At 48.3% G+C, this 11194-nt stretch overlaps 1 protein-coding gene across 1 annotated transcript; it reads right to left on the bottom strand.

The window, feature by feature from the left end:
- Window positions 1–9490: 9490 nt before the first annotated feature.
- On the bottom strand, window positions 9491–10825 carry LOC119385829 (intracellular coagulation inhibitor 2). Its single transcript, XM_037653203.1, has one exon. It carries the CDS (start codon window positions 10823–10825, stop codon window positions 9491–9493), a length of 1335 nt encoding a protein of 444 aa, XP_037509131.1.
- Between the last annotated feature and the right edge of the window lie 369 nt (window positions 10826–11194).

Here is an 11194-nt window from a genome sequence, read left to right as displayed (position 1 = left end):
ACGGTATTGGCTGTTCTGATGTCGTCAGACTGGCAAGGACGCTCTTTACAAGCGCTCGAATGGGAACATTAAACAAAAATCTCGCTTTATTTGCGATCCGACTTATTGCTCCGTCCTCGGTGGAACACGTATAGCAATCTCATAAGGGCACAGCGCCACCGGTATATCAACTATCACTGCAGTATACGTCAATCTGCAATACTTGCTGACAAGTGTTCGCCTTGCTGTATAGACAACCGCTGTTGCGCAACCTGGAACCAGAGCAATCACTGACGAGGCCATCTCGATGGACATACTTTACCGACAGTATTTTGAAACCGCTTGCCGGTGTCCACTTCGTCTGTCACTAGACCGGACTCGATCACTTCTCTCTTTCCTGTACGTGTTTTTAAGCCAATGCTCTATAGCGACTCCAGCCAGTTTGAGCGAAAATGTTCGAACTCTATTTTGCTTTTGCCTCCCCTCCTCCTTTCTTTACCGATACTGTTAGGATAGACCCGATTTCAATTACGGTGTGCCTCGTTCGTCTCGCAACAGCTCCGGAGAAGAGATACAAATGACGGAAACAAGACGAGAGCCAATGGACCGGCGTCTGCGGCTCTCTCGCACAAAGGTATAGCTCTATTCTTTTGAAGTGTATCCCAGAAGTAACCGAAAGTGTCTCTTTTGGCCTTCGTTGAACACCGCTTCTAGAGCTAACAAATGAGAAAACCCTGCTCTGCGCTTCTTTACGCAAACCGTGTGCGGCGCCTAACAGAGCGCACTATTTACTCTTTCTACGAGGAGCCTTCACCGTTGACCAAACGATCTGCCTGCAAGGTCGCTTACCCTCTTTTGCAATGTGAGCCTCTTGCTGTCGCAAGGTGTCCCATCTCCACTGGTCTCTTGAAGTTTTTAATCTGACTCCTGTGTCCACGTGTTCACTATCTTCGTTCTTTTGCTTCTCTCAACCGCTTGGCTTTGCGAGTGGAGTCCGTGCTTTGTACAGTCCCTGTCGTCCGTGTACCGTTCAATCTCCTGTCAGCTCTGTCTTCGTTATCGCTTCTTGAAGAAACGCCAGACGAAGGGAAAATTTAGGCGCGATTAGTGTACCGTGTTCCCGTGTTCCTGTGCTTCGAGTTGTTCATCGCTTCTATACCTTGCCTTGCGATGTGCTAATCGCTTGATCAGCTCAGATGGTCCCTGCAATATTGCCACGCGCGCTTATTTCTGGTATGTGATCGGGAATAACCCACAAAAAGCTGTTAGCACCGCTCGGCGCGGGCCGCGCAGTGTTTAAGAAAGTTCGCGATAGTTTCAGACTGTCCTGTTAAGATTGCGCGCATGCAGGGCGCGAGTAGTAGAGTTCATTATGGAGCTAACGCTAGCACCAGCGATAATTATGGAAGGTTCTATCAGGCATGTCTAAAATAAGCACTGACGCGTTTCACGGGCTATCAGTTTTATCCACGAATGACCATTGTCTTCGCCGCTATCGTTGAACTGCGAGTGCTAATTCCTTTGCTGGCCACTGGTTCGCACTATTTACACGCTATTAACAAAAGTACTAGCTAATAGAATTAGGCCCACCTTAGAATTCAATCAACCAAACAACCAAGTATGATTTCGTACAGGCTACTCGACGATATATCATATTCACACTATCAATCAGGTGATAAAGAAATGCGCGGAATATAACCAGCCCCTATATATAGGCTTCATAGATTATGAGAAAGCATTTGGTTCGGTCGAAATCTCAGCAGTCATGCAGGTACTACAAAATCAGGGCGTCGACGAACCATATACTGGAAGAAATCCACAGCTGCTCTACAGTCACTATAGTCCTCCATAAAGAAAGTGATAAAGTTCCAATAACGGAGGGTGTAAGGCAGCGAGACACGAACTCCCGAATACTGTTCACCGCGTGTTCAGGAGGTTTTCAGGGCCTTAGAGTGGGAGCAGTTAGAGATACAAGTTAACGAAGAGTACCTTAGTAACCTGTTTTCAGGCCATAGAGTGGGAGCAGTTCGAGATATAAGTTAACGGAGAGTACCTTAGTAACCTGTGATTCGCAGATCACATTGCCTTGACGAGCAACTCAGGGGACGAATTGCAAACCATTATTACTGAATTGGACAAGGAACGCAGAACGATAGGTCTGAAAATTAATATGCAGAAAACTTACGTTCAACAGTCTATAGGTAGTCGATAGGTAGCGAGGCACTGGAAGTGGTAAAGGAATACGTCTACTTAGGACAAGTAGAGACTGCAGAGCCGAATCATGAGACTGAAGTAAATAAGAATGGATTGGGAGCACATTTGGCTGGCATTCTCAAATCATGAATGGTAGTTTACCATTATCCCTCAAGAGGAAGGCATAAAGCAGAGACATCTTACCGGTGCTTACCTATAGGGAACAGAAACCTGGAGGCTTACTAACATAGTTCAACTTAATTAATTGAGGACTACGCAGCCAGCCATGGAAAGGAAAATGATAGGTATAACCTTAAGGACCAAGAAGAGAGCAGAGTGGGTCAGGGAACGAACGGGTGTTAGGGATATCACAGTCGAAATCAAGGAGAAGAAATGGGCATGGGCAGGGCATGTAGCGCGAAGGCAAAATAACCGCTGGTCATTAAGAGTAGCAGACAGGATTCCAAGAGTAGGCAAACGCGCAATGGGGAGGCAGAAAGTTAGGTGGGCAGATGAGATTAAGAAGTTTGCGGGCACAACGTGGCAGCAGCAAGCACAGGACCGGGTTGATTGGCATAACATGGGAGGGACCTTTGTCCTGCAATGGGCGTAGTCAGGCTGATGATTATGATGATGATGATGATGATGGTTCGCGAAATAAACAATTCAATTCTTACCGGCTTGTGTTCCGTTTACTTCACCGTCACAACCACGTGACATTATGTGTTGGTTCTGGGTTTGAGCCCCGACCAAGGAGATGCTTTTTTGAACAAACCCATACAGAGTACCTATAGAGACACGTATGGATTTTCCGTTAATAATTATATGTAAAAAAAACAACAACAACTGTGGGCTATTCTTGTCGATCAGTTCATGCTGCTGTCTTATGTACGACAATGCTTCCCTTCGATTATTAGCATATAACAGCTCCAGATCTGCCGCAGCTCCAGATCTGCCGATACAGTCAAATGACTATATTGATTCGGACAAACGAAAGCTTTGATTTACTCGAACGAATATTAAATGCGAAGCATTTCTTAGCGAACCTCTGGCACTTTGAGTTTATCTATCTATCTATCTATCTATCTATCTATCTATCTATCTATCTATCTATCTATCTATCTATCTATCTATCTATCTATCCTATCTATTCTATCTATCTATCTATCTATCTATCTATCTATCTATCTATCTATCTATCTATCTATCTATCTATCTATCTATCTACCTCTATCTATCTATCTATCTATCTATCTATCTATCTATCTATCTATCTATCTATCTATCTATCTATCTATCTATCTATCTATCTATCTATCTATCTATCTATCTATCTATCTATCTATCTATCTATCTATCTATCTATCTATCTATCTATCTACGTCTAGGTGCTGTCACGATCGCCTCTTTGATGTGGTGTCGACCAAAATCGGAATGGGAGGGTAAGAGGATTTGACGAATATGACTGTCGAGTCATGACATAAATAACTTGAAAATCCTGTCGCGTACGTCGTCAAACCCCTTCCTCCAGACACGTGTGGCTCATACCCGTTTACCACGGGCCGCGGTGTGTGGGTATGCGCCACAGGTGATTGACAGTTTATATCTACCCAGGAAAGGCGAGAACCGACCTTGGTAATTTAAATGCGAGAACGTTAACAAAAATCGATAACGGCAACGTTGACCCAACTAATGGAAAGAATCAAAATTGGGATTCCAGCAGGAATCGAACCCAAGCATTCTGCGTGGCAACCACGTATTCTACCACAGCCACCCCAGGTCTATAAAGTGGTTTGGAAAAACAGCATATGCAGGCGCAACGTCGGTGCAACGTCAATTGTGGTTGTGGTGCTGGCTATCTAATTTTACAAGCAAGCAATAAACACTACATATGTACTCCTACGATACAGGAGTTATATCAGATTGACGTATGTGGTTCCAGTGTTAGCTCCGCTTTTATAGCAGTCGAATAAACATTACATTTGTATTGCTATGATTCAGCAAGCTATATTGAAGCATTGCTGTACCCCGGAGGAATACATTAACGAAAGTTACGTATGTACTCTAACGTGAGGGCTGACGTTACGTCGCACCACAGGTTACCATTTAAACGCCAGTGTTAGCCCACGATGTGCACACAGCTACTACACTTGCAAAAATACGTCGATCCACCTCGTAACGCGTGGCTCAAAGCCATAAACTACAGCATAGAGTACTCGCCGACTGCTTCGCGTGAAACCGATTCCCACAACGCGTGGGATCTGCCAATTTTTAAATTGAATAACGAGACTTGCTAATTCAGGAAAGGCTGTCGATGACGTCAGACATTTTTTTTTTCGAATATTAGGGTAGCAGAATGTGACCGACGACTGATGTGGGGCCGTTTATACAAGGCACGAACAGACAAAGCGCGCCAATATTTGACGCTGAAACCACTTTGTGTGTTGACAGGAGCCACTAAGAGATGGCGCCTCTGAACTGCTAACTACCGAGGCTCCTCCATTTTTATACGGGCGCTACTCACTACTACCTGGACCCAGTAGTTCTGTATATATTGTGGAGTCTGAGCGATAAAGCCGCCGCTCTCGGAACACACGGAGACAGTTCACGCGGTCGTGCAACAAACGTGGACGTATCGTTTCTGTTTACGCGCCAAGGTCGTGCGTTGCAAACACAGCGGCCGCGCCCAAGTAACGGCAGTCGCCTTTACAGGGGGTGATAGCACCCCCACATTATATTTTTTTTTTCATTTAAAATCTTTCACACATTCCTTTGAGCTGAATTACGTGTGTGTGCATAAGGGGACTCGTACAATTTCTGTTTTGGTGATAATGATTTTTTCATACCTTGAATAATTCAGACTTCTGATAAACCGTCAGAGGTCTGTCTATATGCTGAGAATTTTAAATAATGCTGTCCACTTCAAGTGGATTTTTATTCAGGAGTCTATGGAGTCGTTGTCAACATGTAATCAAGAAGAAATCAACACAAACTGCTGAAAAACTGATTCACATTATTCATACTTGTTCAGCGGCGGCATGACAGTTCCGTGACGCGTAGATGTCTCCGCATTTTTTTTTCACTCCAGTGAGGCCAAGTCGGCACCACAATCGCGGTACGACTCAATAGCAGAGATGTAAGCAAACACGAAAATTCTCAACACTTGTGGGTCGATAGTGTGTAATCAAAAGCACTTCACGTGCAGTACTATTATTCACCGGAATTCTCGTTGAAGGTGGCAGCCAGTGTCGCCAGCGTGAAACAAGCGGCTTGTATCTATCTTGTATCAATGACCTTACTATCTTGCTGCAGCTTCCCTCTCTCGATCCTTCCTCTTCCCGCTTCACAACTTACGCCTGGAAGTTCGGCCATGTTGCAGACTGATCCCTTGCGCACGCTATACCGTACCTTCTTTTCTTACATTGCTCGCATTGATAGAGCAGATACCCTGTTCTTTCTGCTGACGACATCTTTACGAGTTTCTCAACGTTTCCTTGCTTTCGGAAACTCTGCAAATTCTTGCTATTCCATGTCGTCCGACAGGGCTGCTTGCGTCTCGAACCCCTCTGGTCTTCTGCAAGACCTAATAGGGAACCCCGGGGCCCGTCTTCGTCCTTCTACGATTTTGTTCCCATTTCGCAAGGTTTCCTTATTGCACTACAGGGAACGTACTGCATTACCTCGGCAGTGTCCTTACGCTCAAACCCTTCTACTCTGTATCTCATTCCGCAGATTATTATTTTCATTTTCTCCTTTCCTTTTTTTTGGAAATATATAGAAGCCGAAGATTCTACCCACCGCTGGTCTCCCGTAGGACCCGGTACAGGCCACGACCGTGGCACCGTCGCAGCAGCTGAACATCGACGCAGGGGTGCACGGAGCAAAACGAATGAAATGAAAAAAAAAAGATAGAGAGAAAAACGCTCCTTTGATTTGATAGCCGCGGTCGTGGCCATTTATTTTCCCGAGTAAATTGTGCTGCCATAAGGAGACTGGACATCGTTTCGCTCTTGCGCGGTGTCTGACGCAGCGAAAGGGGTTCGCGGTGCGGTCGCACGGGAAAAGAAAGGGGGAGAAACGTACGGGACCGTGGGTAGTGGAACTATACTGCAGCCGGAGGCAAGGTCTCGATCTTGCCGAAGCCGAATCTACGAAACGAGGTCGATCATGCAGCATCGCAATAGTACGAGCCGGGGAGGTCTCGTTTCCCCTTTCTTCCTTTTTGTGACCATCCCCGTCGCTGACATTGAAAGATTTTGGCCGGAATAAAGGAAGGAGAAGAATGACAAATGCCGACTGGGTTACCGGCGGTCGTGGGGTCCCGTGTGTCGTTCGCAGAGCGCAAGAAGGCCAGCGAAGAGCGCGAAGGGAAACGAGGAACTAATGGGAGACTTGCTGGTCGTGTGAGCGATTGCGAGACCACGAGGTCACCGTGGCACCGTTTTGTGATTTAATATCGGACGCCGATTGCTGACGCGCGCCCAGAGGAGTCATCAGTTTGAGAGGAGGGGGATGAACGGTGATTTATATATCTCGCCGTTGTATGTATCGGCGCAGTCTTTTTGGCTCTCATTTGTTTTCCGCTTACAAAAGAAGAAGTCCTATTATGACAATTGGTATATACAAAACGTTTGTCCATTCCCCTTTTCTAATATCCCTTTCTTCTCCACTATTCGTGGTCCTGTATACGTTTTCGCAACTTGTGCACTAATGTCGTTGGGATCTGGAAACCGTCACTCCGCATTTTCATGTTGTCCAGACCTATGCCTTTTATTTGCTTTTTTTCCCTTTGCTGTTTCGCTAGTATCAGGTCATTGTGTCCAAAATGTTTTCTCAGGCATAGACACTAATGGAATTTAGCAGCGCGCGTAACGCCGCAGTACTGTTCACGTTTACTTGTGTCGTATGAAAGAACTGTTCCACAAGAGTGAAACAACTGAAGTGTACTGCCTACCTTGTACCAGTAGCGGTTACCTGGACTCCGCAGCACGGCTTCCGATAAGTGGCGCCACGTGTGTAGAGGGAAGGTGCGAACGAGTAACCCGGCTGCAACACATAGCTAACTCAACATGCGTTTCGGCGGTGCCACTGCGGTGTGTCGTTACATTGCATGGATGCTATAATCGCATAAACGTCGACACTCATCGTGAGATATAGGTTTTCTTCTGGAATTTCTTGCCGTTTGTCCCATGTGTCTAACATCTAACGCGCGAGGCGCGGCACGCCATTGTCATATGAATTTTTTGCAGCATGTACAGAACAGAGCAACAAACAAGGTAATCGGGTCGTAGGGTGATGGAGACGAAGTGGCCGAGAGTGGTCGATGCATGGGTAACCTCGGCCTCAATCTTCACCACGGCAAATTGAAGCACCATTGATGAAACTTATGCTCAGCATTCGTTCTACACACACAGAGAGAGATAGGGAGGAGATACGTTTATATTTAAGAGAGACGCCCTTAGTCCAGGATACCTTGAGCTCGGGCCCCATCTCGGGCCCTCCCGGTCAGCCTAAGCTGATTCTCGAGGTTTGAGCTGACTAAGGCTCACTCCAAGAGCTCTTTGGTGTGGTAAGGGTTGGGAGCTTTTAGTGGGGATTGTCTGCAGCCTCCTACCATATGTTGAAGGGGCCTGGTTTCGCCGCAGAAGCGGCTTTGTGGAGAGAATTGCGTAGGTGTGGTGAGGGTTGGGATCTTTTAGTGGGGATTGTCTGCAGCCTCTTACCATATGTTGAAGGGACCTGGTTTCGCCGCAGGAGCGGCTTTGTGGAGAGAATTGCGCAGGTGTGGTGAGGGTTGGGATCTTTTAGTGGGGATTGTCTGCAGCCTCTTACCATATGTTGAAGGGACCTGGTTTCGCCGCAGGAGCGGCTTTGTGGAGAGAATTGCGTAGGTGTGGTGAGGGCTGGGATCTTTTAGTGGGGATTGTCTGCAGCCTCTTACCATATGTTGAAGGGACCTGGTTTCGCCGCAGGAGCGGCTTTGTGGAGAGAATTGCGTAGGGGCAAGAGGCGATTTCCGGTTGGGTTTGGGAATGTGTTGACCTGTAGAGCTCAGAGTGATCTCTTCTGATCTCTTGGTAGTGACATGTGTGCGGGAGGGTCTTTTCTGCGGGTTAGCCTGTATGGTCGTATGAGGTCATGGTACGTGCAGAATCAGCAAATGAAATCTCCGCCTAAGGCCAACGCTCAGGCGAGCCCCATTGTCCAAATGAGAGAATATGACCGGTTGTCAACGATATACAGAGATGCAGAGCCGGGTCCCCGTCTGTATAGGGTGGGGCACAACAGGTCACGCATTCGCCAGAGGGCCACTATGTAAGAGCACGTGTAGCTGACCTAGAAATGGGGCACGGCTAATGCTGCGTCCTTTTTCCGATAACACGTAATCAACTTATAAAACAGCCCCGCAAAGTCAACACAAATCAATGCGGTACCTGGAAATCATTTCCTAAAGAAGTTCCGAAAAAAAAGGAGACATCATTTTGAAGTGCTTATGTTCACTTCTTTTCGCGGGAGAAATGGCAACATTGCAGACATATAATAGTAGTATGAATATATAATAGGCTGACGCATGACGAAATGCGTAAGTCGTGACGAAGATAATATTGCCGCAACTATAATTTCGCGAATGTCAGAAATCCCAAACCACCCCCTCGTGGCCCTGAACACTATACCTACCGTTTACTCCGCCCTTGTTTTCCGAACAATTACAGAATGTACCGTGACGAAGTTGCAGGCCTTTGGTGTGCCGCTAGTGAAAGCTTGTCATTAACGTTTACAGCAGTGTGCTTATTAGTGCGGCAAATACCCGCTTGGCAGCGGCTTTGGGAGGCTCCCATGACTTGCAAATACAGCGAAGAAATCCAATTAGCGCGGGAAACTGCTGACTGACATACTGACGCCTCTTCAGGGATGGTTAGGATAGTTTCGGTTCGGAGCTATGTAAAGATGGTTAGTTGCAGGAAATGGCAGCAATATGAACTCGTGGCAAATATATACGAGAACTAGGTGCCCAATACATACTAGGCGCCCAATACTAGGCACCGCATGCCAGATGGCATATACGGCGGCGCATCACAGCGCTTTAGTCCCAGTAGCCTGCGTGCACTTAATTTTTTCATAGCGTGCTTTGAGAACCACTTCAGCGGACTCCTAAAAGCTTAATAGCGTAATTTATTGCACGCTCTTCTCGAATGCTTCCTCTAATAGATAAGGAAATCACTGAGACAAAGAAAAAGGGCTAATATATTTACGATACAGGAAACGCTTTATTTATATGTATGGAGAAAGACCGCGGTGCTCTGACGCGGGTGTTCCGCTACCAAATTAGATCGACGACCCTCCCGATGAAGAGGGTCGTGTTGCTGACCGGTTCGTAGAGCACGAACACGAATGGGTGGTTCACGTGAAATTCGATGGGCGCGCTGGGGTATTCGCAATTTTCGGTGAACACCGTGACACCGTGGTACTCCCCTTCGTGACCCACCTTGCTGACCTCGAGTTTGCCCTTGTGGACGAACTCGGTAAGGGGCTCGCCAGCTTCCTTAAACAGGTTGCTGAGGTCGACCGTCTCCGGGACGAAGAGGTCGGCCAGGCCGGCCCGCTTGAGCACTTCCCGCAGTGACACGGAGCTCTCGAGCTCGATGTTGGGCATGCTCAGTTCGACGAGCGTCTCCTCGCAACTACTCACTGCCTGCCGCAGCGCCTCGGCGTCCAGCCGGTACTCGACGGCGTGCACACCGCGCCGGTCGGTGGGCAGCAGGAGCAGCATGTGCCACTTGCTGCCCACGCCTGGGACTACGAGGCAGCGAGCTGAGAGCGCCTTGGACGCGTAGTAGCGGTAGTAAGAGGTGGAGCGAACCATACGCGTCTTGCAGGGATCGGTGCCGTTGTTGTAGAAGTTGGCCAGGATCGTCTTGTGGCGGTCGAATCGAAAGCCCCAGGTGTACTCGGCGTAGGCTGCGCTCGCGATCAAGTGGCACGCCTTCGAAGACTTTCCTTCTCGGTCAGTGGTCGGCAGGTTCTCGCTCATCACGCTGGGTACGTGTCCGCGGGACGTCGTCTCGAACCAGCGGTTTATCTCGTTCCTCGTACGGTCGGGTCTGGCGTCTGCCAGCAGCGTGCGGATGGACACGTAGAAGTACTCGCGCAGCGTCTTACTTGTGGACTCCTGTAGGCTGTCCACGGAGGTCACATACAGGGCGCTGATGAACTGCACGCGCTGCTGTCTTCCGCGAGCTTTCAACGAGCGTATCAGGTTCTTGAAGAAGCTCGGGACTCGGTCGGCTGGTACGGGAAGCTCAGAGCAGCGCAGTTCTTGCTCGAGCTGCTCCCGGGTGGTGCCCTTGCTGCCGAACCATACGCTCACCAGCAGCCAGTAGATGTGACTCGGCGAGAAGGCAAGGTTCTGCTGGCGTGGAAGGTAGCGCAGCAGCTGATGGGCGAAGGTGTCGATGGCAAGGACTACGTGCTCCAGCGCTCCTGTTTCGAACAGCGGACCGGTTGGGCCCAGCTCCAGCTCCTGGTTGCCGATGGATGGAGACCGGCGTCCGTCATCGTCACTTTCCTCAGCTGAAGCGGTGAGGCTGCCGACCGATGGGGTTTCTTTTGGATTGACTTCGGGGGCACCTTGATCGGCTGAAGCCTGCGCCATTTTCCCTGACGTCCTCAGCCAGAAGAACGAACACAACCAATATGCTTCTACTCAGCTTTTGCTTGTTTGCTTGCTTGTTCCTTACGTTGGCTCTTACCCACTAAGGGGGATCGGCTGCTCGTGCGACAACGTCAGCCGTGCGCGTGGTCGCGTGCATAACCCAAGCATCGTCTTTCTTTTCTTTGAACGCATTGCACAGGCGCAGTCAGAAGGCAACAACAGAAGTATACGCACATATTTCCTGTTCGCACGGAGACAAAATACCTACTAAGAGCTTATTTATTTATTTTTATTTTTACTTTTGCATACTGCAGCCCCGTTGGGGCTAGGAGTGGGTATTACGCATCACACATTAAGGAGGAGGAGGAG

The sequence above is a fragment of the Rhipicephalus sanguineus genome, chromosome 3, assembly GCF_013339695.2.
Source record: "Rhipicephalus sanguineus isolate Rsan-2018 chromosome 3, BIME_Rsan_1.4, whole genome shotgun sequence".
In the NCBI taxonomy this organism is placed as follows: Eukaryota; Metazoa; Arthropoda; class Arachnida; order Ixodida; family Ixodidae; genus Rhipicephalus; species Rhipicephalus sanguineus.
This window is presented reverse-complemented; position numbering and strand designations above follow the sequence as displayed.

Bases quoted from the DNA above. Each gene is read 5' to 3' on its own strand.
- LOC119385829 (XM_037653203.1), bottom strand. From the start codon at position 10,825: ATGGCGCAGGCTTCAGCCGATCAAGGTGCCCCCGAAGTCAATCCAAAA.